This window comes from Trichechus manatus, unplaced genomic scaffold (assembly GCF_000243295.1).
Source record: "Trichechus manatus latirostris isolate Lorelei unplaced genomic scaffold, TriManLat1.0 scaffold00120, whole genome shotgun sequence".
Taxonomy (NCBI): Eukaryota; Metazoa; Chordata; class Mammalia; order Sirenia; family Trichechidae; genus Trichechus; species Trichechus manatus.
This window is the reverse complement of record NW_004444056.1, coordinates 7708371-7736004: the sequence shown is the minus strand read 5'-3', so window position 1 is coordinate 7736004 and position 27634 is coordinate 7708371. Positions and strand designations below refer to the sequence as shown.

The following is a 27634-nucleotide window of genomic DNA, read 5'->3' as shown; positions in this document are numbered from 1 at the left end:
GGTACAATGCTGATGCACAGTTTTCCTTACTTGAAACCACGAGTGTCCCCTTGTTCTTTTTGAATGACTGTCTCTTGATCTATGTATGGGTTCCTCGTGAGCACAATTCAGGATTCTGGAATTCCCATTCTTCGCAATGTTATCCATAATTTGTTATGCTACACAGTCGAATGCATTTGCATAGTCAGCAAAACAGAAGTAAACATCTATCTGGTAGTCTCTGCCTTCAGCCATGATCCATTTGACATCAGCAATGATATCCTTTGTTCCAAGTCCTCTTCTGTATCCAGCTTGAATTTCTGGCAGTTCCCTGTCGATGTATCGCTGCAATCACTTTTGAATGATCTTCAGCAAAATTTTACTTGTTTGTGATATTTCAATGATAAAACCAAACCCATTGCCATCAAGTTGATTCTGACTCATAGCGACCCTATTATATATACTAATGATATTGTTTGATAGTTACCACATTCGGTGGGATCACTTCTGGAATAGGCATAAATATGGATCTCTTCCAGTAGGTTGGTCAGGTATCTTCCAAATTTCTTGGCATAGATGAGTGAGCACTTCTAAAGTTGCATCCGTTTGTGGAAACATCTCAATTGTTATTTCGTCAGTTCCCGGAGGCTTTTTTTCTCAACAATGCCTTCAGTGCAGCTTGAATCTCTTCCTTCAGTACCTGACTATACGCTAACTCCTGAAATGGTTGAACGTCGACCAGTTCTTTTTGGTATAGTGACTCCGTGTATTCCTTCCATCTTGTTTTGATGCTTTCTGTGTCATTTAATATTTTCCCTGTAGAATCTGTCAGTATTGCAACTCAAGCCTTGAATTTTTTCTTCAGTTCTCTCAGCTTGAGAAATGCCAAGCACGTTCCTCTCTTTTGGTTTTCTAACTCTAGGTACTTTGCACATGTCCTTATAATACTTTACTTTGTCTTCTCGAGCTGCCCTTTGAAATCTTCTGTTCAGCTCTTTTACCTCATCATTTCTTCCATTTGCTTTAGCTAGTCGATATTCAAGAGCAAGTATCAGAGTCTCTTCCAGCCTTCATTTTGGTCTCGTTTTCCTTCCTGTCTTTTTAATGACATTTTGCTTTCTTCATGTATGATGTCCTTGATGTCATTCCACAACTGATCTGGTCTTCAGTCATTAGTGTTCAACACGTCAAATCTGTTTTTGAGATGGTCTCTAAATTCAGGTGGGATTACTCAAGGTTGTACTTTGGCTCTCTTGGACGTGTTCTAATTTTATTCAGCTTCAACTTGAGCTTGCATATGAGCAATTGATGGTCTGTTCTGCAGTCAGCCCCCAGCCTTATTCTAACTGATGATATTGAGCTTTATCATCTCTTTCCACAGATGCAGTTGATTTGATTCCTGTGTATTCCACCTGGTGAAGTTCACGTGTATAGTTGCTGTGTATGTTGTTGAAAAAATGTATTTGCAAAGAAGAAGTTGTTGGTTTTTCAAATTCTGTCATGCGACCTCCAGCATTGTTTCTATCACCAAGGCCATATTTCCCCAATGACTGATCCTTCTTCGTTTCCAACTTTCCCATGCCAATCACCAGTAATTAGCAATGCATCCTGATTGCATGATAAATCAATTTCAGACAGCAGAAGTTGGTAAAAAATTCCACTTTCTTCATCTTTCGCATTGGTGTTGGATGCAGAAATTTGGAGAATAGTCATATTAACTGGTCTTCCTTATAGGCATACAGATATTATCCTATCACTGACAGAGTTGTACTTCAGAATAGATCTTCAAATGATCTTTTTGACAATGAATGCAACGCTCCATGTTGTCATTACCAGCATAGTAAACCATACTATTGTCTGATTCAAAATGGCCAACACCACTCTATTTCAGCTCACTAATGCCTAGGAGGATATCTATGTTTATGCCCTCCATTTCATTTTTGATGACTTCCAATTTTCCCAGATTCATACTTTGTACATTCCATGTTTCAGTTCTTAATGGATGTTTGTAGCTCTTTTTTCTCATTTTGAGTCATGTCACATCAGCAAATGAGGTCCCGAAAGCTTGACTCCATCCACGTCATTAAGGTCGACTCTACCTTGAGGAGGCAGCTCTTCTCCAGTCGTCTTTTGAGTGTTTTCTAACCTGAGGGGCTCATCCTCTGACACTGTATCAGACAATGTTCCTCTGCTATTTGTAAGGTTTTCACTGGCTAATTCTTTTCAGAAGTAGACCGCCAGGTCCTTCTTCCTAGCCTGTCTTAGTCTGGAAGCTCAGCTGAAACCTGTTCACCATGGGTGACCCTGCTGCTATTTGAATACTAGTGGCATCTCTTCCAGCATCACAGCAACATGCAAGCCTCCACAGTATGACAAACAGATACGTGGGGGTTGGATTCCTATACACCAACAAAGAGAACTTCAAAGGAAATCAGGAAAACAGTACCATTTATAATTGCCCCTAAAAAGAAAATACCTAGGAGTAAACCTAACCAGGGATGTAAAAGACCTAAACAAAGATCTACCGATATAATGAAATTCCCATCCAAATACCAACAGCATTCTTTAATGAGATAGAAAAACTAATAATTAACTTTATATAGAAAGGAAAGAGGCCCTGCATAAGTAAAGCCTCATTAAGGAAAAAGAACAAGTAGGAAGCCTCACACTGCCTGATCTCAAAACCTACTATACATATAGGATAGTCAATACAACCTGGTACTGGTACAAAGACAGACACACAGACTAATGGAACAGAATGAAGAATGTGACAAATCATTCATGTATGGTCAGCTGATCTTTGACAAAGGACCAAAGTAAAATAAATTGTGCTGGCAAAACTAGATATCCATCTGTAAAAAAAAGAAACAAGACCCATGCTCACACCATACATAAAAACGAACTGAAAATGGATCAAAGCCCTAAATATAAAACCTAAAATGATAAGATTATGAAAGAAGTAATGGGGAAAACTCTAGGGACCCTACTACATGGCATAAATACATACAAACCATAAGTAAAAATGCACAAACACCAGAAGATAAACTAGATAACTGGAAGCTCCTAAAAATTAAACACTTATACTCATCAAAAGACTTCACCAAAAGAGTAAAAAGAGAAACTACAGACTGGGGAAAAACAATTGGCTGAGATATATCCCACCAAGGTCTAATCCCAAAAATCTATATAATACTTCAACACCTCAACAACAAAAAGACAAATAATCCAATTAAAAAATGGGCAAATACATGAACAGACACTTCACCAAAGAAGGCATTCAGGCAGCTAACAGACACATTAGGAAATGCTTGTGATCATTAGCCATTAAAACCCATTGCTGTGGAGTCGATTCCAACTCATAGCGACCCTAGAGGAGAGAGTGGAACTGCCCTATAGGGTTTCCAAGGAGCAGCTGGTGGATTTGAACTGGCAGCTATTAGCCGTTAGAAAAATGGAAATCAAAACTACAATAAGATACCATCTTACCCCGACATTACTGGCACTAATTAAAAAAAAAAATAATGTTGGAGAGGTTTCGGGGAGATTGGAACTCTTAAGCACCTCTGGTGGGAATGTAAAATGATACAGCCACTAACCAAAAACCATTGCCGTGGAGTCGATTCCGACTCATAGAGACCCTATAGGACAGAGTAGAACTGTCCCATAGAGTTTCCAAGGAGCGCTTGGTGGATTGGAACTGCCAACCCTTTGGTTAGCAGCCATAGCACTTAACCACTACACCACCAGGGTTTTGGATATAACCACCAGGGAAAAAAATATGGAGCCTCCCTTAAAAGCTAGAAATAGAAATGCCCTAAAATCCAGCAATCTCACTCCTAGGAATATATCTTAGATAAATAAGAGTCATCACACGTATAGACATATGCACACCCATGTTCAGTAAGCATTATTCACAATAGCAAAAAAATGGAAACAACCTAAATGCCCATTACAGATGAATAGATAAATTATGGTACATACACACAATGGACACAACAATAGAGAACTGATGAATCAGCAGAAATCTCACAACATGGATGAATCTGGAGGGCATTATGCTGAGTGAAATAAGCCTATCACGGAAGGATACTTACAAATGCCTTGAGGCCTGGGGAGCCAGTACCCCGGTCTCAGGGGTCCAGGGGCCCCCGATGGGGACTCAACCTGGGCAGAGGGCTCTGCAAACTTTGAAGCGCTATGCCCTACCTACAGGCTGGGTCATAGGGCTGGACCCCCCTGCGTCCAGATTGGACCATGGCTGCAGACACTTTGTAGCGAGACCCAGGCCTGGCGCCACTAAGGCGCCTTCTTCCGGGGTGGGACCGGAGCACATGCACCACCCGGGACGGGGGCGGAGTGGGGGTCCTCTCCTCAACAACCTCCACCGCAGAGCGTACACCCGCTAGGCGCCTGCGTGGGGCGACTTGGCTTCCAGGACCGGGTTCTCCTAAAGGTAAGGGATCACTGGGCCTCGGGCGGGGGAACTCCCGCCGACTTGCCTCTTGTTTTCCGGGTCACCTTCCCCCCTTCTTTGCCCTTTTTTTAAAAAAAAAAAAAAAAAGTTACCCTCAAGTGTGTTCTGACTCATAGCAACCCTATAGGACAGAGTAGAGCTGCCCCATAGGCTTTCCAAGGAGCGGCTGGTGGATTCAAACTGCTGACCTTTTGGTTAGCAGCCCAGCTCGTAACCACTGTGCCACCAGGGCTCCTCTTTGGCTATATACGCCCCCAAAGTACAGGCCCGGAAAGACCGAGGCCAACTCAATGCCAGGGGACCCTGAAGTGTCCGAGATCCTGGGCACACGTGCGGCTTGAACCTGGCCTGCAGCTTCCACCTACCGGGGAACGCGTCAACATCATGTCTGGTCATCAGGTTGGGGCTGCGCATGTGCCTGAGCGGGTCCCCTCTGCTGGAGGGACCTGGGAGCCTGCGGAGCCGCGAATTCCCGCGCCTTGAGGAAAGCAGCTTCTCCATCTGTTAACAGTGTGGGTGTCCAGGTCCCGCTACCTGCGAACCTCGCTTCTAGAGTCTATTCTATAGAAATAAGAGAACATATATGGGGAAATGCGCGACGAAGATGCGGCCTCGCCGTCCCTGGTGGACACTATGGCCCTGACGGCCCAGGACGTTGGGCAGGGTGGCCACAGGCCAGGACACGTCTGTGACATTAGTCAGGTGAAGCACTGACCTGAGCAGTCAGTCTCTGTTTGCTTTAAAAATGGGTGTATGTACGTGTATTTAGATTTGCATAAATTTCAAGAATTCAGTCTGTGAGCCCTTCTGGCCAGGATTTGGGGTGAGCGGGCAGATGTCCGTGATGGCCAGCCCTGGTGGCCCCCTGGGTAGCAGAGCAGGATTTGGGGGTGCAGAGGGGTCAGTGCTTGGGCTCTCAGGCCAGCCTGCTGGGGTCACCTTCCAGGGAATATTGGAAGTAACCCCTGCAAAGAGGGAGGTGGGCTCTTGGTGAGTGGAAGGGTGCAGACCTGACGGGACATCTCTGAACGCGGTCATTGTGGAGGACAGATTTCATTTCTCCTAAAGTTGGTGGGGTTAGGGCAACTTCCACTTCTTTGTGTTTTTCACTTTTCTTGTTTTCAAAACGGAATAGTGAAACCAGAGGGAGCTAGTCCTGCTGCTTTAGTTGGTGTCCTGGAGGGTTTTGTCTGAAGGAGACATAAAGAAATGCTCATCTGTCATGCACACACTCATTCAGTTTATTGCAAGGTAGTCAGGGCCAGGCGCACAAGTAAGACCTCAAGGCGTTCATTCAGCGTTGGAGAGCCAGAATCTGCCATGTTAGTTTAAATGTTAAGGTGTCTCTGGGAGGAGACCCGACCACCCTCCAACTCAGAGCAGGTCCCCTGTAGCTAGGGTCTGAGGTCGGCTGTGGTGAGCAGTGTCTCAGCAGCTTCTCAGTCTTCAGACAGAGTCAGAGAGACCATTGCTTCTGTCTTCTCTGAATATGAGCAGAAATCCAGGGGTTTATAGACTCTGTGTGCTGTCATGTTCAATTATAATTAGTATGTTTTATTGTCAGCTAAGGGCGGTGTAGTCTGACATATTTATATTTTGCTAATTTATAGTTATTTGAATTATTGCCAATTAGAGCATGACATATTTATGTTCTTATTTACTACGTAAAGTTTCAAGGCCAAGGTGATTACTTAAAAATTATGGTAATTGTTTAGTGATGTATTTATGTTTTGTTAACTTATAGAGAATTTATTGATGTCACGTTCCTTTATCACAGAGTGCAGCTGCACAGTGAAATTTAGGGAAATTATTTACAGCCTACTTCACATATTTCTATTATCTGTTTTCAAGGGTAGAACAACTTTTTAATGGCTTACAATTAACGGTTAAAGAGCATTGTAGAAATATGTTTTTATTTCTAAGCTCAGAAACTCTGTATTTCTAATGTCATATTATAAATGACTTATACATAAGTGTGAAACAGCATTACAAAAACACCATGAACAGTGTAAAAAGCATTATAGAGGCATACATAATAGTGACTCAGACGTGTTTTAAGAACATTACAGAATCAGGTGTGATTTGAGAGCATGCAGACAGCATCCATTAAGAGTTGCCCGGGCCCCAGGCTTCTTCCCTGGGTCAGCCTGGTGCCCCCAGGGTGCAGGAGGCCCTGGTGTCCACGTGGCAAAGGTTGGGGAGACCCCAGAGACCTGGCACAGCCCCCATCCCCTGCGCTAAGAGCCAGAGTTGAGTGGGACGTGGCCACCAGCAGAAACTGTAGTAGGAGCCAGGAGGCATCAAGGGGTAAACAATGGGCCATGTGGTCTGTGTGCCAGAGGACGTGTCCCCAGGGGATGACCAGTGTCTGAGGAGTAAGGGGCACTGTGGCAGGGACAGCTCGGAGCACAGTGCCTGGCGCACACGGAGCTCGTGAAGGTCGTTTTTGGGATTGAAAGGAAATTCTAGCGGCGTCTGACACACCCCTGCCTCTCTCAGATGGACTCTCGTGTTCCTCCAAGTGTCTGGGCACAAGGTGACAATAGGGCCACCTGGCTGCTGTGAGGACTGTGCTGTGAGCACGTGGTCAGCACTGTCCCCACTGTCCCCTGTGTTGCAGCCTGGGCCGAGGCGGGATGCAGAGCTTCCTGACGCTGCTGAAGGAGAGCAGAGATACCGGCCCACCCCCCGCGGAGCTGGTGGACCTTGCAGGAAGGCTGTACCGGGACCTCCGGGGTGACCTCGCCCAGGTGGAGCCCTTGGTGGAGGCCGTGCTGGGGAGCCCGCTCCGCCTGCACCTGCTGGACAGAGAGGACGTGGCTGTGGTGTGCGCGCTTGTCCTGGCCCGGCAGGAGCGGCACCAGGCAGCCTGCAAGCTCCTGGAGGTAGGGTGGGCCTGCAGGGGGCACAGAGCAGGGGAGCCCAGAAGTTAACCAGATTCTGTGGCCTGCAGGGAAAACCTTCTCTTCCTCACCTCCATTCACTCAGTTCTAGTTAGCCTGGCGATCTGATGTAAAAACGTTCCTTTATCAGATACGTTGTGAGCAGCAGCCCTGTGTCAGGCCCTCAGACAGTTAATGAAAAGAGCGAGAGAGTCAAACCCCAGCACGTCATGTCTTGACAGTTAACATTCTCGTCAGTGGGACAAACGGGAAATCAGTTTCAGGACTCTGATCCCTCATCCCAAACTGAAAACCCAGAGTACCTTTGAAGCTTATCTGGTGGCACATTAAGCCTGAGCTTATGTGGCAGCAAACCCTGACCTGTGTTGGTGCGAAGCTATTTATGGTCTTTCCTTATCCATGAACTGTGACTGTGGTGCGTTCTGCTTTATAAGCAGGAGAGTGTCTGATTACAGGATGTGGCCCCAGATAATGGTGGGGCGGTGCATGACACACGTCCCCTGTCATTTCCCCAAATCTGAAAAATCTTCAATTCCAAAATCCATCTGCCCCAAAGAGTTTTGAATAAGGGATTGTGGGCCTGTTTTCTCCCCTCACAGTGATTAAGGGCTACGGCTGCTAACCAAAAGGTTGGCAGTCGAATCCACCAGCCGCTCCTTGGAAACCCTATTGGGGCAGTTCTCTGCCCACAGGGTCGCTATCAGTCAGAATTGACGCTTCGGCAGTGGGCTTGGCTTGGTTTGTTTTTCACCTCAAATACAATCCATGCACAACTCATGTGGAGTCTACCTGCAGACCCCCCTCGATTCCATCCTGTTCTTTCTGGGCAGTGTCCTCCTGGCTGCTCCCCCCTACTCTTTCCTGCCCCCTAAATTCTGTTCTTCATGCAGTACCCGGAGGGGTTTTTACAACTACAGATGGGACCGTGACATGCGCCCGCTGCACGGCTCTGGCCCCCGCGGCCGCCCTGCCTGTCGTCCATCTTGTCTCCCTGGTTTCCTCTGCAGTGGCTGTGCTGGGTTCCTTTCTGTCCTCAATCTAGATATTTACCATCCCAGGACCTTTGCATGGACTCTTCCTTCTGCTGGGCTCTTTGTGTGCATGGCGCTCTCTGACCCTGCAGGCTTCTGCCAAGTGTCACCACCGCCTAGAGCCTTTCCCTACATCCCCATCAAGGCAGTCCCCATTACTCTCCAGTGTCGCCCTGGCTAGCTGCCACAGCCTCTTCTCCATGTATTTGTGTGTCTGTGGATCATGTTTCCTTCACTGCACTGAAGCCCCGTGAGTGAGGGCCACCCGGTCCTGCCCATCCCAGGGACCACTGGCACACAGCATAGGCCCTGGGTTGGTGGGGGCTGCAGCTTTTCAGGTCTGTCGGTACAAATGAATGATGTGACAAACATGGGAACACATCCTTAGAGTTGTCACTGGGAAGGTGATAGAGAGCTCCAGGAGGGGGCTCACACACCCAGTCAGGGTCCGGGACCTCTGGGAGCAGACGTGCGAGCTGAGGGATTAGTCTGAGCTGGCTGCGGTGTCCATGACGGTTCCCTGGTGCTCCAGCACGAGGCCAGTGACTGCATCCTGGTGGGAGAGGACATGGCAGACCGGCCCGCAGACACATGTGCTGCAGGTGGCTCTGGGTGGGGCCTTCATCGCAGGGCCAACCAGGATTCCAGGACTTTTCTGATGTGGGGAAAGAAGAACATTGTTTACATTTAGACCCTGAGAAGATTGGTCCATATCATTGAGTCAGAGGGCGGCCTCATGTGGATGACTCGAGTTACATGAATGGCAACAGCCTCGCAGGAGAGGCAGTGACGTGGGCCCGTGATCGGGAAGGTCCGGGTCAGTGCAGCAGGTCCTCTGGTGTCGATGGGTCGGTGTGTGGTTGCTAACACAGATGGGGTCCCTCGTCCCACCCAGTGCAGGGTGCAGCAGGCACGTGGCAGCTGGCCTTCCAGCAACGTGGCTGTGCTCACCTCCTGTGTACCCTGGGAGGGCTGCAGGGTCTCGGGTGGGAGGGCTGGCACCCTGAGTGACCGGCCACCCAGGGTCACACCACGGGGCTGGCAGGGATTTCCAGCCTGGCCATCTGACTCCAGGGTGCCCTGGTGAACAGTGAGAGTGGGACAGGAGCCCAGGCCCCTGCTCTTCCACAGACGCCTCGGCCTGTGCAGGGCTCGGGTTGGTCTGGGAGGGCGGCCCCAGGTGCCCCCAGCCCCAGGCAGCCACGGCTCAGCCAGGCTCTCCTCGGCAGAGTTGTCGGGTGCTGGGGGGGAGCTTGGAGCTGGTGAAGCTCTGGAACGACATCCACTACCGTCTGGCCATGAGGAGGCTGGACGTGGCCACGCTGACCCCTGTGCAGAAGTTCTGCTGCAGGAAGAGGTATGTTTATTCACACAGGCCCTGTGGGGTGCCCCAGGGATCGAGGTGGGGTCCAGACAACACAGAAGAGGGGAAATAGGGTGGCAGCGGTCAGATGGAGCACAGCGGTGACCGTGGGCTGGTGTGAGCGAGCTATTTACGCACCGCTGGGATGGGCTGGGAGGGGTCGGGCTTACCCCGAGTGGTGACCAGGGCTGGCCAGGTTGGGGACGTGATCCCTGTGCCAGCAGGGTGGGAGGGAGCAGTCTCCAGGACCCAGAGAGAGGCTGGCTGCAGGGAGGCAGGGCTGAGCACCCTGACCTCACCCTCCTCCTCTGACCTCTCTCCAGGCCTCACCAGATGAGGGCCGTGGGAGGGCTGCTCTAGGCCAGGCAGTCGGCGCAGGCTGTGAGCCCTGGAGGGAGGCCTCAGGTGGACAGGAGCTGCCCAGGCAGAGGGAGGGAGATGTACAGAGCGTTCATCCGCTAATGGGGATGCTTCAGTAGAGGAAAAATTCATTGTGAAAGAGGGAATAAAGGCAGATCATCCTCCAGTCGGGCCTGGCCGGGGTCTTAGTGACAATCTTTGGTGACAGGCCCAGGAGTCCGGAAGGGCCAGGAGGCCATATGGGAGGGACTCGGACACGCTTGGAGCGTGGGTGCTGTTGAGGTCTCCCGGGGCCATGCTGTGGCAGAGGGGCAGTCGGAGAGCACGGGGCAGGAGTGCTGGGACACGCCACCAGCCTGGGGACACACCTGGAGCGTGGGTGCTGTCCTGGGGGCCACACTGTGGGAGAGGGGTAGTCAGATAGCCTCCAGCTCTTCCCTGCTCCTGCCCATGGGGCTGGGGAACCTCTGAGCTCCCCACAGTCGGGAGCGCCTTCTGTGTGTCTTCATTTCTGTGGGGAGAGAAGAGCTTGTCTTCTTCCCCAACCTGAGGACAGAGAGGCTCCACCAGGAAGAGACCTGGGGGGTCACTTCCTCAGAGGACAGGGCCCTGGTTAGAGGCAAATTTGAGGGTCTTGTTCTGACATCTCCTCCTCCTGTTCTTGTCCAGGAAACCACCACCCCCCTCCCTCTGTCCCGAGGGCCTGAGGAGCCAGAATTTCCCCAGGGAGGTTCGACAGAAGCTGCAGGACTTCGCCTCAGGCGTGAGCACCAACCCCGACAAGGCCCAGCGGGTGAGAGGAAGCCGGCCCCACCTGCAGCCCCTCAGACATACTGAGTAGCTCCCACCTGTCAGGGTGAGGGTAGACTGGACTCCCCTCAAGCTCACCTGGGACGGAGGGTCTTGCTGGCCCACAAGGCAGGCCCTGCAGTGTGGGGCTGGCTTCTCAATGGGGCCCCACCCTCACCATGTGGCTACCGTGGGAGGACATAATCCATTCTCCCTCAGGGGCTGCATCCCCCAGCCACTGGCCAGAGCAAGTGCTCAGCAGATACTCCTCAGCCAGGACCCACGCCCGGGTCCTGGAGGGATCGGGGCCGACTTTGGGCCCTTTCTCAGTGGAGACGATGGTTGGGGCCACCTCTGTGCCCCTTGGCGTGAAAGCAGGCCCGGGGTTCTGTTGCCTCCTGCAGGAGACCCTGTGGTCAGAGACGAGCCTCTCGGAGGAGCAGGTCTACAACCGGTTTGCCAACTATCGTCGGAAACGAAGAGCCCTTCTCCAGCGTGTACAGCCGGCAGGGGGGACCTCAGCAGAAGGCCCTGGTGCCTGGGGGTGGGGTCCAGAGCCCCCTCATCCCTCAGGGGACCCCCATGCTGACCCTCAGTGTGTGGACAGGTCTCAGTGGTCAGGTGAGTGGCCCGAGGGCCCAGCCTCCTGTGGTTTGGAGCGATGCTGGTCCCCCACTCAGCCCCTGCTCTCCGCTGTGTCCAGGGTCACTCTGGTCAGGCAGGGCAGCCCCTCAGGAGGGATGGGGTTCACCTATGGTGAGAGCTAACAGTCAGGCTGTAGGTGGGACAGTTTTCGTCAGGGAGTGAGGTTGCTGAGGCTGATGCTGGACACAGGCTGGGCTCGGGTTCGTCTATGGGGCTGGGCCTCACCACGGGGTTGTAGCCACCGTTGTGCACTGAGAGCTTACTGTGTGCCAGGGGAGGAGTTGGCTGGTGACATATCATGTGGCTGGAGGGAGGGGGTTGGTGAATAAATCCAGGGAGGCAACAAAGCACCAGGGTTTGGGCTGTCCTGTGTTCTGTGGAATGCTGGTTCAGACCAAAGAAGGACCGAGAGACAAAGGACACTGGGGTTAACTCTTACCTTCTGGGAAGCACAGCTAGAGCCTGAGGGAAGGAGCCCATGGACTCAGGCAGGGCTCCACCAAGCCTCCCCATCTGACTGTGCTCTGCTCTCATCAGGACATGAGGAAAAGGGGCCTCCACGGTCCCCAGAGGCCACTCAAGGACAATGGGCACCACTGGCCCCTGCCCTGGACCTTCCTGGAGACGAGATGCTCTCAAGGCCACTGGCTCCCAGGTACTGAGACCCCACAGCTGACCGACCAGGTCACCTGTCCGGCCTCCTCCTCTTCCCTAGGGGTAGGAGACATGGCCACCTGACACGGGGGCCCAGGGCAGTGACAGCTGAGAGCAGAGATAGCCATGGTCCTAGGGGTCAAGGGGAGGCACAAGCAAGGGATCACATCAGGGACAGCTGGAGCAGCATCCCCGACCCCGAGCATGCTCCCTGGAGCCGGACTTCCTCTGTAGCACAGAGAGTGGGGGAAACAGCCTCAGAGAGAAAGAACAGCCTTACCGCCTGCCTCTGAAATGCAGCCCCACAGTCACTGTGTTCTGTTCCAGTATTTTGTCTTTTAAAAAAATGTCATTGAGAAAAAAAATATTGAGTAACTTGTCAACATTTTGTGGGTCCCTGCTCTGTGCTGTTCTAAGCAGTTTCCTTGAGCCCTGAGATCATCCTGTGACGAGGCAGTCCTGGGGTGAGAAGAAGGAAGGGGCTGCGCTCTCAGGGCTGAACCCCACATGGCTGGGGCCAGGCCTGAGTCCTGGCCTAACCAGGACGCCACGTGCACCTCTGTTCCTCTTTTCCACTGAACATTTTGTCGCCTGCTTCCTGGTTGGCACCCAGGCCAGCACCAGCCAGGTGTGTGACCTTGGGCAGGTTCTCACGGCCTTTCAGTACTCACTTTTCTCCCCTGTTCAATGGGGATCATGACAAGACCTGTCATGTACAGTTGTGGCAAAGGATACGTGGATTTAACAAAAGGCTCTGTGTTCTGTCTGAGACACTGCGAGCAATTCAAGGAACATGAATTCTCTAAGTTATTATTATTAATCACTGCATAGTATTCCCTTAAGATCAACCATCTTTTATTTACTGGGCTATTACACGCTTGCTGATCAGGTTCCATTTTCAATATTGTAGAACAACTCTTCGTTGCAGGTTGTGGTAAGTAAAACTGCTAATATATTGAAGATTTCCAGAGATAGCGTTTATGAAGTGTCTCCCTGGGCTGGCATGTCAGAGCCTGGCCTCTGGTCCTTGCATCCACCATGTTCCACGAGGAGAACAGGGGCCACAGTGTGATTTGTGATGTGCTGGGGCCCCATGGCCATCGGTGCCTGGGTTGAGATGTGACCCAGATTCCCAGACTTGCTGGAGTCTCTTCCCAGGCTCTGGCCGAGCGAGCCTCTGCCCACTGAGGGACAGTGTTCGCTGTGTCCGCAGGTCCCTACAGGGCGGTGAGATGCACCAGGGGGGGCCTGGCCAAGACCCTGCCACGTTCACCCCTGTCTGCCCTGGCAGCAACATGGTGGACCTGTCCCTCGCTGCCCCAGGGTCATGGCTGATGTCACTTGCACTGGCGTCCTCCAGAGAAGCCTCTTTCCAGCCTGGGCAGCTGGTCCACAGCCAGGATCTGGGCTTCAGGATGCCCTGGTCAGACGCTGCCATGACAGGTGAGTCTGCTCAGGATAGAGCCAGTGGTTCCTGCACCTGATGCTGGCACTGACCTGATCTTGTTTGAGGGACAGCATTGTGGCAAGGGAGCCCTGGTGGTACAGCGGTTAAGCATTCAGCTGCTAACCAAAAGGTTGGGAGTTTGAATCCATTAGCCACTCTTGGAATCCCTGTGGGGCAGTTATACTCTGTCCTATGGAGTCGCTGTGAATCGGAATAGACTCAGTGGCAACGGGTTTGGTTTTCTTTTGGGATTGTCAGGTTAGCACTTAAACCTTACTTCCTCTACCTGAGAACATCTTCAAGGTTCTCCAAGGAAGAGAAAATAAGATGAAAGCAAAGGTACCCTCACATACCAAATAGTTATGAACGTCCCATGTGTCCAACAAGATCCTGGACAGGGGGCCCCCAGGGTTCAGGAGGTCACTCTGGTGGTGAACATGGACAGAGTTGAGCCGGCTTGTGGTTCTGTGTCTGAGATCAGGAGCACCTTCTACTAGTTTTACAACCTAGTAGACTCAGGGAGGAAATGGACATAGATTCTCACCTTACTTCTCTCCTAAGCTTGTGTTGACCCAGGTCTGGTCAAATCCATGGTAGCTTGTCTGTAAGAGTGAAAGATATTTTGAGATATCCTCTGCAACGTTTTAAGTAGAGAAAAAGTCAAAAGGGCAAGATAAGGTGGTGACATCTTACCTGTAAGGGAAATCTTAGTAAAACCCAAGGTAAAAGGTCAGCGAAAAGGGAAAAGGGCTGGGACTCAGCCGTTTGATGCACCAACTAGGAAAGAAAATGATGATTATATGGATTGCACATTCCTCACAGAGTAGTGGGAAGGAGATTGTGGCAGAGTCCCATGTGTGATCACTGGGACTGGGGTCTGGTAGGAGGTCACACCTGTGACAAAGTAGAATGTGAAGTCTGCAACATTCACCCTTGTTTTGTTCTGCTGAAGCAAAGAATGACAAAGTTGGAAAAGGCCATGGAGATCACTGGTTGTGTCCATTCCTTTCTCAGAGAGGGACACTGAGGCCCAAGCAGACGGAGAGCCTGGCTCATGCAGCCTGTGACTGGCAGGGCACATGTCGCTTCCTATCTAACACGGGCCCTGCTCCTTCCTCCTGGAAGTGAGTTGTGGAATTTCTTTCCTACAGGATTCACTGACATGCCCACCAGGACCCGCCAGAGCAAGTATCTGGAGGAAGGTCCATGTATGAGCGGTGGACACATGGAGCTACAGCCCCCACTCCTGCCTCCAGAATTCATCTTTCCCCAAAGGTAGGCCCTGCAGAGCCCCAAGGCTTGGGCGATGCTTTCCAGGGGCCACAGAGTAGGGGAACACAGGTCCCGCAAGACTAGTGCCCGACTTGTTGAATCACCCACCTCAGACGGTACAGATTAGACTTTTCTTCAGGGATTTCTAAAAATGAGAGCAATCCTCCCAGGCTGCTTCCACCAAAAGAGGGTGGTTTTCCCTCAAAGAGAAGAACACTCAGAAACGTCAGAGTGGACCTGGACACTGTCTTCTGGCCAGTGTTTCTGACGCTTCTTGGGAAGGCTCAGGGCTCACCTCTTCGCCAAGGTCACCCTAGGTCCCAGCAGCCTCTTCCTCATGTTTTCTTTTCCCCAGACAAAGGGCTGTTGGGGTTTCTGAGTAGCAGCAAGATCCTGATTCTATATTCCAAACTGTAGTTTTAAATGGGCTTGGAAGGGCCTGGAACAGCCTGGGAGAGAATTTGCTGTTGATGCAGCGAATGCTGTAGACTGTTGGAAATGGAGGGAAGGTAACCAAGCCTCAAGGGGTAGGAATATACCCAAGACTGGAATTTCTGGGTCATATGGTAATTCTATATTTAACTTTTTGAGGAGCAGCCACCTGTTTTCTATAGCTGCTATACCATTTTGCATTCCTACCAGCAGTGGAGAAGGGTTCCAGTTTCTCCACATACTTGTCAACACTTGTTGTTTTCTGGGGTTTTGTTTGTTTGTTTCTTTTTTATTTTTTCAATCTTATCCAGCCTAGTAGTGTGGGAAGTGGTATCTCATTGTGGTTTTGATTTGCATCTCCCTAATAGCCTTGGTTGAGCAGTGGTTGAAGAGTTCAGCTGCTAACCAAGAGGACAGCAGTTTGAATCCACCAGCCACTCCTTGGAAACCCTATGGGGCAGTTCTATTCTGTCCTGTCCTGTTACTGTGAGTTGGAATTGACTCAACAGCAATGGGTTTGGTTTTTTCATTTAATCGCTAATAGAGTCCCTGAGTGTCACAAATGATTAAGTGCTCAAGTACTAACTGAAAGGTTAGCAATTCAAACCCACCCAGAGACATCTTGGAAAAAAGGCCTAGCGATTTGTTTCTGAAAGGTCACAGCCTCGAAAACCCTATGGAGCACAGTCTACTCTGTAACTCGTGGGTCATCGTGAGTTGAAATTGAATCAGTGGCAACGGGTAATGGCTAATGATGCTGAGCATCTTTCATGTGCTTGTTGGCCATTTGTATTTCTTCTTCGGTGAAATCCTTTGCCCTTTATCTATTCGAATTCTTATCCATTCTTTGATTGGGTAGTTTGTCTTTTGTTGTTAAGTTAGTTGTAGGAGTTCTTTATACAGTATGTTCTGGATATTAAACTCTCATTCAGTATGTGGTTCTGGAAAATTTCCCCCAGTTTGTAGCTTGTCTCTTCACTTTCTTGTTAAAGTCCTTAGTTGAACAAAAGTTTTTTATTTTGATGGAGTCCAAGTTATTTATTTTGGCTTATGTCTAATGCTTTTGGTGTCATATTTAAGAATCCATTGTTAAAAAATAGGTCCCGAAGCAATACCCCTGTGTATTCTTCTGTGAGTTTTATGGTTTATGGTCCTTAATCTATTTAGAGTTAATTTTCATGTATGCTATGATATATGAGTCCAGCTTTATTCTTTTGTATGTGGAAATCCAGTTGTCCCAGCATCATTTATTAAAGAGGCTATTCTTTCCCCATGACATGGATTTAGCACCCTTGGCAAAAATCAGTTGACCATACATGTATGGGTTTATTTCTGGACTCTCAATTCTATTCCATTGGTGTGTGTGTCTATTATTATAGCAGTACCAGACTATTTTGATTCCTAGGGATTTAATAGTATGTTTTGGAATCAGGAAGTGTGAGTCTTCCTGCTTCATCCTTCCTTGAGACTGATTTGGTCATTCAGGGCCCCGGCAATTCCATGTAAATTTGAGGACTTTTTGTTTTTCATTTCTGCAAAGAAAGCTTATATAATTTACACCATGATTACATTGAATCTGTAGATTGCTTTGGGTAATGTTGACATCTTAACGATAGTCATTAAGTTTTCCAGTCCATGAATTTCCATTTACTTCCAAAAACCAAAACTAAAACTGTCTTCTAATCGATTCTGATTCATAGCTACCCTGTAGGACAGAGTAGAACTTCCCCATGGGGTTTCCAAGGAATAGCTGGTAGATTTAAACTGCTTTTAATCTCTTTCAGCAGTGTTTTATAATTTTGATTGTGAAAGTCTCTTACATCCCTGGCTACATTTATTTCTAGGTATTTTGTTCTTTTAGATGCTGTTGTAAATGGGATTGTCTCAATTTCCTTTTCAGAATGTTCATTGCTGGTATATTGAAACCCAACTGATTATTATGTATGTTTAGCTTTAAAAGAAACTGCCAACTGTTGTCCAGAGTGGTTGCCATTGTTCCATTGCCTGCTATCCCTCATCCTCACTCTGGTCTGATTGTGAGTTTGGCTTCTCGTCTTCTTTGACATCTCAGACCTGCTCCTTCCTCAGGATCGCCCCTGCCCTCACATTTCTGCTCAAAGAGGCCTGCGCTGAAATCCTGTCTAAAATTGCCTGTGGGAGCCCACTCTGCTCTATATGATACCACTCGTCGCCTGCTAACATCTTCCACATCACTGTCTTCCTCTCTCTACCAAAACGGAGTGCCTGAGCACAGGAATAAAATTGTTCTTGATGAATGTCAAACACCTAGAATGGTTCCTGATATGTAGAAAGCGCTCAATATGTGTTGCCGAATGAGCGGCTATTATTCCTTAGCATTCCTGGGTACTTGAGACGGAGCCTGTCCTGACACCTAGTCCCTTTTCCAGCCCCCAAGCGCCAGCGCAAGCCACATCCTCCTTCCCCCATCCTGTGTCCGCCGTGGAGCTGAGCCAGCCCCAGCCCTCCAGCCAGGTGAGGCCTTCCTACAGGCACCTTTGTTTGCCTGCTGTCTCCTGTATCCCCAGTACATGGCACAGAGGACAGGCTCAGCTAATACCTTTGGAGTGAATCAACCGGGCAAAGACTGAACAAGGTGGAAGAGTGGGCTCCTAGCTAGAAGTTGGCAAAATGGGAGCTATGAGGGGAGGTGGATATGGAGTGCCACAGGGAGATGTTTACCACTCCTGAGCCCGGGGGCTCCAGAAGTGGGTGGTGTCCATGCAGGGTCAGAAAATTCTCAGGGTGGGACAGGCAGAGCCCCGAAGCCTGATGGTGGAGTGTGTAATGTTGTGTTTGGTTTTCCAGGTGCAGTGGCCTGATGGTCAGGCCTCCAGTGATACCTTCTGGGGAGCACAGATGCTCTTTGAGTTTTCAGGGGGAAGCCTGGGCGGAAGTGCCTCTTGGGAGATCGCGAGCACCCCAGGAGGAGCAGATGTGGATTGTCTGGCTGCTCAAGACTACAAGTTGTGGAGCTTTATCCCCAAATACAAGAAGGAATCCCCAGGATTACTTGGTGGCAGGTGGGGGGCGGGGGCGCTCCCTTGAGAAACGTTGAGGACTTCTTGCCCACGGCTAATGTTTAAATAGTTAGATATTGGAGGCAGTATTTGAAAATGTTCATGAGATAAGAAGTCAAAGGAGAGTTTTGTTCCCACTCGGGCAGTGACAAACCAGAGATTCCAGGTCCTGGGTCAAGTTCTGTGCAGTTCAGGCCTTCCTAGAGAGAGAAGAATGTTCTAGTGCTAGCCATCTTCCCACTTGTCCCGTGGCATAAGGTAAAACTCCTCCACCTAGTTCTCTTTGTTGTTGGCAGCATTTTGACATTTCTGTGTTCGTGGGGGCCTCTCCCTTGAAGACTGAGAGGCAAACCGATTGATGATGGCCCCAGCAGGTTGAATTCATTGTGTTTGCGGGAAAAATGTTCAATTGCATTGAATTAAAGTTTTAATGCTCTGAACTCTCCTTTTTCACTTAATTATGTATCCTGGACATATTTCCAAGTCACAGTACAGAGACCTTTAATCCTTGCATAGCAGGTCATGACTTGGGTGTGCACTGATAAATTGATATATCAGTATCCTACATCCCGTACTATTCTGAGCTGCTTCATGGAGTGGTCTTTGGTTGAGCCTCCAGAAAATTTTCCAAGTCCCCTTCTGACAGCCCAGAGCAGTTAGGGCCTGAAGGGGATGTCTAAAGGGTAGGTCATTGTTATCATTATTATTATTAGTTGTGGTGGTGGTGGTCATGCCATCGAATAAAATTTCTCAATTCACAGAGAACTGGAGATGATGACAGGGGTTCCATGCACACATACACACACCCGGAGCCCAGGCTTTTTCCTGCATTCCCCCTGGGTTCCTGTTTGTTGGATGAGGCTCTGGAAATGTTCCAAGTCCCCAAGTGGAGGCTGAACTGGTCTGCGTTGACCTGAGTGTCTTGGGGAGGTTGTCCATGGCCTGCCAGAGCTGCTTGAGATCTTTTCTAAGTTCACTTGGGGGCCTGGCGATCGCCTGAACCTCTGGAAAACTTTTCTTAGTGCACTGAGATGCCCAGGAACCACTTGGGTCAGCAGGGCAATGGGTCGGGGAATGAGATAGAAATGATGGTCTCATAACATGTTTACCAAATTGGACCAGCCTCTATAAGCCAGGTATTCATAGAGGAAGTGAAGAAATGGTCCTTTTTTCTTTAAGTACAATTCACGAAGGGGAGATAATTCACACCTCAACCTAAGTAAGTGGCTGCAGTGTGCCTCGACATGTAGTGAACAGAGATGAGTCAGAGATTAGAAGCTCTGATTCTGACTTTTTTCACTTAATATATCTTGTAAATCACTACAGATTAGTAAATATGGTAAACAGTTTCTTGATTCTCCTTTGTGTGAGGAAAATTTTGACACACCGATAGGTGTAGTTGGGGGGATTTCAGAACTAAAATTAGACACTCCATTCTAAATTTCACTGAAATCTCACTTCTACACTCCTGAAAAACATTAGGTTTTTGTTAAAGTTTACCGTTTGAATGACAAAGCTCAGTACTTGTTATGTTAATAGTGTTCCAGCAGCTTGCCTTAGAAAAAGCCTCACTGAGTTGATCAATTAGAGCCTATAGATGAACATGTTATTTTAACTACCTTCAAAGAATTTCCTCAGCAGACACATAGACTTTATCCCTTTTTCTCTCAGCTAAATAAGCAGAATTTGCATTTCAAAAGACTTAGATTTGAAATGGATCTAATCTTTGTACTTTCCTAACGGTCAGTTCTGTATCCAAAGATTCCAATTAAGTTGGCCCAGCTGCAAACATATCGCTAACCTTTCATGTTGAAAATGTTTACTTTCATTTTAGAAATATTGCCTTAGTTAAATTATATCAAGAATGAGAGATCTGTGTGAAACTAGAAACTCATGTGAAGGTGGTTTGCAGTTAATTGCCTCCTGGTAAATCTTTCCTCCCCCTTTCAATTGCTGTGATGTGAGACAGTTGTCTGTACGCGCTTTACTTGTTAAATATCTCTGTTCTGTCTGCAAGGCCGAGCATACTGTTAGAGTTGATCTGAATGCATTCTCTCCCTCGGATTCATTCCTTTGATAAAATGTTTGTTTATCAAATTGGAGTGTTGGTCCAGTGACTCCACTAGGAGAACTTACACAGCTGAAAATTTGTCTATAGTGAATATAACGCTCTATCCCTAGATCTTATTGAGCTTATAGTGACTTTCAAATCCAGTATAGGCTGATGATCTCCAACTTCTTAGAACCCAGAAAACTACTCTACTTCGAAGTTTTATCCACAACTTCCTCACACTTGGATGACTCCAAATATCTAAATCTAACATGTCCAGAAGAAATCTGTCTTAGTCATCTACTGCTGCTCTAACAGAAATACCACGAGTGGATGGCTTTCACAAAGAGAAATTTATCTTCTCACAGTGTAGTAGGCGAGAAGTCGTCCAAATTCAGGGTGTCAGCTCCACGGGAAGGCTTTCTCTCTCTGTCTGCTCTGGAGGAAGGTCCTCGTCATCATCAGTCTTCCCCCAGACTAGGAGCTTCTCTGCGCAGGAACCTTGGGTCCAAAGGACACGCTCTGCTTCCGGTGCTTCTTTCTTGGTAGTATGAGGTCCCCAATTTTCTGCTTGCTTCCCTTTCCTTTTATCTCTTGAGAGATAAAAGGTGGTGCAGGCCACACCCCAGGGAAACTCCTTTTACTTTGGATCAGCAGTGTGACATGGGTAAGGGTGGTGTTACAATCCCACCCTGATCCTCTTTAACATAAAATTACAATCACAAAATGGAGGACAACCACACAATACTGGGAATCATGGCCCAGCCAAATTGATACACACATTTTTGGGAGGACATAATTCAATCCATGACAAAATCTTTTGGTAATTTTTTCAAGCTTCTTTCTTCGTGGTTTTCCACATGCTAGAGAAGGGCTCTGGTGATCATGCTCTCACTGTCGCATGAATTCTAGAAGTCACCTTTGATTCTCGATTCCCCTCACCTCATACGTCTGATCCACCAGCAACTCTTGGCAGCTTAGGCTCCAAAGTGCACCTCAAGCTGGCCCACTTTTCCCACCTGCACTACCACCATTGTTCCTCACCCTGACCAGTCCTCTGTTTTTGCTGTGCTCAAGTTATCCTGACTGGCAGTCAATTTCTGGCACATACATTCTCTCTTGTCTCAAGACTGTCGCCACATTACAGAAAACCAAGTCTGTTTGAGATAAAGTCAAAGAGGTTTATTCCAAGAAAAGATTACAGTTAGAAGTGGGACCAGCACAGCTCGTTGAGATGAGACAGTAATGTTCAAAGAGGGAGGTATGAATCGGGGATAGTTTTACTACTGCAGCAAACATCAGCCACAGGTTATTCATGACTGGTGCATCTCCGATTAGGGAAGTGGGAGCTGGGATCCTGCTGAGGTGGGGTAAGGGCAGCTTATTGATTTAGAGGGTATAGCTGTAAGACACTAATCAGTTATTAATTATTAATGGCTAAAATTAGAGATTACATATAGTCTCACAAGATGCTTAGCTAACGATCGCAGGATGCTTACATGTAGTTTCTTTGTCTATCTTGCAAAAATACCATGCTGGCAACAGCACTCAGCACTCTTCCTGAGTATGTGTATTTTGAAGGGTGCAGATGGTCACTTAGTCAAGACCCCTCAGGGCATATGATTTTACATCCTGGTTTTGACCACTGAGGAAAAACATGTTTTCCCCAAAAGTGTAGCTGTTAGTCTAGAAATCCAGATTAAAATTAGGTAGCATGGTCAGCATGTCATGCTTCTGTCTCACTGACTGCACTGAAAGTTTTCTTTTCCTGAAATAGTTCCCTCCTTTTAAGCATTTGGATGCTAACCAAATGGTCAGCGGTTCAAATTCACCAGCCACTCCTTGGAAACACTATGGAGCAGTTCTACCCTGTCCTGTAGGGTTGCTATGAGTCGGAACGGAGTCGACGGCAACAGGTTTGGTTTTGATCACTGATGAGTCAAGTAATCTTTCTCACATGGACACGCTTACTACTATTTTTTAATGGCTGTTTGAATTATTAAGCATTTAAGACCTCAGACACCACAACGCGATTGTGACCGGGCACCCCTGAGTATTTTCTTTTTACCTTGACATAGTGAAGTTCCCCTCTTCAGGGTGAACAGATATCAGTCACCCACAAAGGAGTAACTCGTCTTCTGCAAGGTTTTCTCTAGCTTCATCATGCTTTAGAGGGAGACGTACTGGTGGGCTTCAAAAGGGGAAGGGAAAGAGGTGACAGTGTCAGGCGCAATGGGTTGGAGGGACAAAGGGCTGACGTATTCTTTCAAACTCTCAAGTGGGGTTTCATTAAGGTCACCACTGACTTGGATGGTTTCTATGTATGTTATCTTTTACTTGGGTACCATGTTAGTTCTTGAGGTCAAAACATGAGTGGTTAATTTCATGCAACATTTTACAGTGCCAGTTATGACAAGGACCATGAAAATCATAATCTGAGTGAATAAAATAGATCTAATCTAGACTCCCATTCCTTGTGGAAGCCAACTAAATATATCAGGAAGAGAAAAACCCAGTCTCATCAGAAACATGGAACCAGGTGGCTTTCTGGTGAATTTGCTTGATATCTTGTTCTACTTCTCTAGAGCTATTAATCCAGGTGCAACAGGTGTTATTGGTTATAGCACAAATGCCTCCTTGTTGGGCTAATAAAAAATCAGGAGCTATTCTGTCTTCCAATAATACTTTGGCAAGGGAATTCAAAGACTTGCTGAGCTGCCATCCCATTGACAACATCATTACTTATTTGTTCCATGGTGGCTGAGAGATTTCCAATGGATTTTTCAGTTTCAGGGATGCCTACAAATGGCAAGATACCTCAGAGGAAAGCCCATGCACCTCCAGATCTATCCATCACTGAGTTGTCAGTGGAGGCTCTCTTTATTCTCTTTATCTCTAATAAATTTAAATCATTGGTCTAATGTACACACTCATTGTATGAATGAATATCTAGAAGGACATCTATATGTCCCAAGGTACATTGGCCCATCATGGTCCATCCATCTAAATTGGGCAGTACCCAAGTGTAGGGCTTATTGCTTGGGTCTGGCTTGTTTTTGGTGGGATAACCTGATTCCTCCCATAAATATACATAACCATAGGAGTACAGATCATGTTGTTTCTGGTATAATTATGTGGGAAGGGGATGTTTTGATTTATTTGCACAAGCCAAAGTTCTATTACGACATTGTTACAAATGGATAACCGTCCCATCTCTAAAGGGTTCCAGAGACTGGTACAAAGAGGGGAGGAGTCATTTCTTTTACAGTCAGTTAATTATTTTGCGTTACTTGATAAAATCTCAAAGTATCTGTGGAATTTTCTGTGTTGTGATGAGAAACTAATTTGGCAAGCATGAACACCCCTACGTTTTGTAAAACAAGCTCTCAACCTCTTCACGACCTGGTCAGGTGTTATGGATTGGGTTAAACTACAACATGCTCTTTGCAATGATTTAGGAGGGTGCCATAGGCTAACATGTATGGTTCACTTAAGGGTAATGTTGAGGTTAATGGTTGCATTGAGTATGAAGCTATAATTTAATATTGTAAATGCTAAAGGATCAGAATTAGCAAGACTGGATTTGGAGGAAGAATAGCAAATCATTCAGTGAGATTACCAACAGTAACTACTGCTTGGGACAATCTAACAAAGGCATTTTCATTCCAGGTATCAACTTTAGTTATGAACAAACATAGAAAAATACCTGAGATAAGCTTCATAGAGTAAAAAAATTGTCTGAAAGAGGTATATAAGTGCTGCTAGCATGCAAACAATAGCTATAATGAAATAAAATCATCCAGTAAGTAACATGTGAGTATGCGGGACTAAGGTTTGTATCCCTCTTATGATCATGAACAAAAAACAAATAGCTAAAAGACTTAGTAAGAAAAGATCTAACAAGGTGTCAAAATTAGCACGAGACATGAACTACAGAATCAAACAGTCCTAACTTGAGAATCAGGGAAATTTTAAAGGTGATCAAGATTAAGCATAAAGCTATGACTAGTAAAATTTCATATTCCATGGAAAGATAATTGTTATGGTGTGCTGCATGTGGTGGGTGCTGTTCATAAACAAAGGTCTAGGATCACGGGACAATATACATGGAAGCACTTCTAACGTTTGGATGAGAATGATGCAAGTAATAGAATGATTAGAATGAAAGTTAGTCCAAGAATTTCAACTGATTTCATACAGGCCTGACCCCGATATCTGGGGCAGAAGTTGTCTGTTAGCTGTCAGCTGCTTCCCGGCACTTTTGAAACTTCAGTTTGTAGGCTTCCATGGGTTGCATGGTCCACTCAGGGGTCATGGCCTTCTTTAACTGTGACAAGTGGACCCAAGCTTTTATTCTTTGTAATTTTGCAGCACATGGATTAGTAAGATAACCTGATAAGGCCCCTTCTATCTTGGTTCTTGGGAATCCTTTAATCAGTATCTCTTGCAGTATACATAATCTCCTGGTGGGATAGCCCTTTGAGTGGGCTCCACAGGCAGTTTCTGATTATAAACTTTTAAAACTAGGATTGTTACAAGCCTGGGCATAATGCATTACAGCCTTATAGTATTTTTAAAAGCTGGCTTGTATGAAGTTGGAATCAACACGTGCCGACCCACAGAGAAGGGCCAAAGGGCATCCAGAGACAATTTTTATGTGGGATCAGCTTGTGTGGATCAAAAGGTGCTGACTTTAGATTTAAGAGGACTATTGCTAACATTTGTACCCAGTCCTAAAGAATGCAATAGCTTTGCCAATTGATTTTTATTTTATTTTTTATTGTTGTGCTTTAAGTGAAAGTTTATCATTGAAGTTACTCTCTCATACAAAATTTAGGCATACATTATTTTGTGACCCTACTTACTCTCCCTATACTCTGACAGCACACTCTTCCTTTCAACCCCGTATTCCCGTATCCATTCAACCAGCTTCTGACCCTCTCTGCCTTCTCATCTCACCTCCCAATGAGAGCTGCTTATTTAATCTCATGTATCTACTTGAGCTAAGAAGCACACTCTTCATGAGTATCATTTTCTGTCCCATAGTCAAGTCTAATGTTTGTCTGAAGAGTTGGCCTCGGGAATGGTTTTAGTTTTGGGCTACCAGAGAGCCCGGCGGCCACGTCTTCCAGGGTCCCTCCAGCCTCAATTAAACCATTAAGACTGGTCTTTTTACTAGAATTTGAGTTCTGCACCCCACTTTGCTCCTGCTCCATCAGGGACTCTCTGTTGTGTACCCTGTCAGGCAGTCATTGTGGTAGCCAGACACCATCTAGTTCTTCTGGTCTCAGGCTGATGAAGTCTCTGGTTTATGTGGCCCTTTCTATCTCCTGGGCTAATACTTTCCTTATGTCCCTGGTGTTCTTCATTCTCCTTTACTCCAGGTGGATTGGGACCAATTGATGCATCTTAGATGGCCACTCACTAGCTTTTAAGACCCCAGACACCACACACCAAAGTGGGATGAAGAACATTTTCTTAAAAAATTTTGTTATGCCAATTGACCTAGATGTCCCCTGAAAGCATGGTCCCCAGACCCCTGCCCCTGCTACTCTGTCCCTTGACGTGTTTGATTGTATTCAGGAAATTTCTTAGCTTTGGTTTAGTCAGGTTGTGCTGACTTCCCCTGTAGTGTGTGCTGTCCTTCCCTTCACCTAAGATAATTCTTGTCTACTTTCTAGTTAGTGAATACCCATCTCCCTCCCGCCCCAACCTCATAACCATCAAAGAATGTTGTCTTCTGTGTTTAAACCTTTTCTTGGGTTTTTATAGTAGTGGTCTTATGCAATATTTGTCCTTTTGCAACTGACTAAGTTCACTCAGCATAATACCTTCCAGATTTCTCCATGCTATAAGATGTTTCACGGATTCATCGTTGTTCTTTACCGTTGCATAGTATTCCATTGTGTGAATATACCATAATTTGTTTATCCATTTGTCCATTGAGGGGCACGTAGGTTGTTTCCATCTTTTAGCTATAGGGAACAATGCTGCAATGAATGTGGGTGTGCACATATCTATTCGTGTGATAGCTCGTAATTCTCTAGGATACATTCCAAGGAGCGGGACTGCTGGATAGTATGGTACTTCTATTTCTAGCTTTTGAAGGAAGCTTCAAATCGATTTCCATAGTGGTTATACCATTTTACATTCCCACCAGCAGTGTATAAGTGTTCCAGTCTCTCCACAACCTCTCCAACATTTATTTAGTGTTTTTTGGATTAATGCTAGCTTCGTTGGGGTGAGATGGTATCTCATTTTAGTTTTGATTTGCATTTCTCTAATAGCTAATGATCGTGAACATTTCCTCATGTGTCTGTTAGCCGCCTGAATGTCTTCTTTGGCAAAGTGCTTGTTCATATCCTTTGCCCATTTTCTAATTGGGTTATTTGTCCTTTTGTTGTTGAGGTTTTGCAGTATCTTGTAAATTTTAGAGATTATTAAACAGGGTATTATTCACTTTCCATGTAATTAATTTTTTTCCTTGCTCTTTCTGTTGTTAATTTCTACCTTGATAGTATTGTGGTCAGAGAGGATACTTTGTATTATCTCAAAGTTTTGGATCTTGTTGAGGATTGCTCTGTGGCCTAAGATGTGGTCTGTTCCGGAGAATGTTCCATGTGCATTGGAAAAGAATGTGTACTTTGCAGCTGTTTGACATGTCTATATATATGTCTATGAGGTCAAGTTGGCTGATTGTGCCCTTTAGGTCTTCCGTATCTTTGCTGAGTTTCTTTTTAGATGTTCTGTACTTTACTGAAATTGGTGTGTTCAAGTCTCTTACTATTATTGTGGAACTGTCAATTTCTCTTTTTAGTGCTGTTAGAGTTAGTTTTATGTATTTTGGAGCTCTGTCTTTGGGTGCGTAGATGTTTATTATGATTATGTCTTCATGATGGATCATCCCCTTCATCATTATGTAGTGTCCTTCTTTGCAGTTTATGGTGATTTTGTTTTAAAGTCTATTTTATCTGAGATTAGTATTGCCACTACTGCTCTGTTTTGGTAGCTGTTTGCTTGATATATTTTTTCCCAACGTTTGATTTTTAATAAATTTACGTCTTTGTTTCTAAGGTGTCTCTCTTGTAGACAGCATATTGATGGATCCTGTTTTTTATCCATTCTGTCACTCTCCGTCTCTTTATGGGTGCATTGAGGCCTTTTACATTCAGTGTAATTATTGATAGATGTGAGTTT

General features: G+C 46.8%; 1 protein-coding gene across 1 annotated transcript in view; it reads left to right on the top strand.

Moving 5' to 3' along the window:
* Positions 1-7089: 7089 nt before the first annotated feature.
* LOC101348455 (anomalous homeobox protein-like) overlaps positions 7090-27634 on the top strand; it is a 28644-nt gene continuing 8099 nt past the window's right edge. Inside the window, exons 1-9 of the mRNA XM_023738655.1 lie at positions 7090-7338; positions 9617-9744; positions 10780-10903; positions 11304-11520; positions 12082-12199; positions 13412-13641; positions 14797-14920; positions 17758-17842; positions 18176-18390. Coding sequence (XP_023594423.1) covers positions 7090-7338; positions 9617-9744; positions 10780-10903; positions 11304-11520; positions 12082-12199; positions 13412-13641; positions 14797-14920; positions 17758-17842; positions 18176-18390 — 1490 coding nt within the window. The remainder of the gene's footprint in view (positions 7339-9616; positions 9745-10779; positions 10904-11303; positions 11521-12081; positions 12200-13411; positions 13642-14796; positions 14921-17757; positions 17843-18175; positions 18391-27634) is intronic.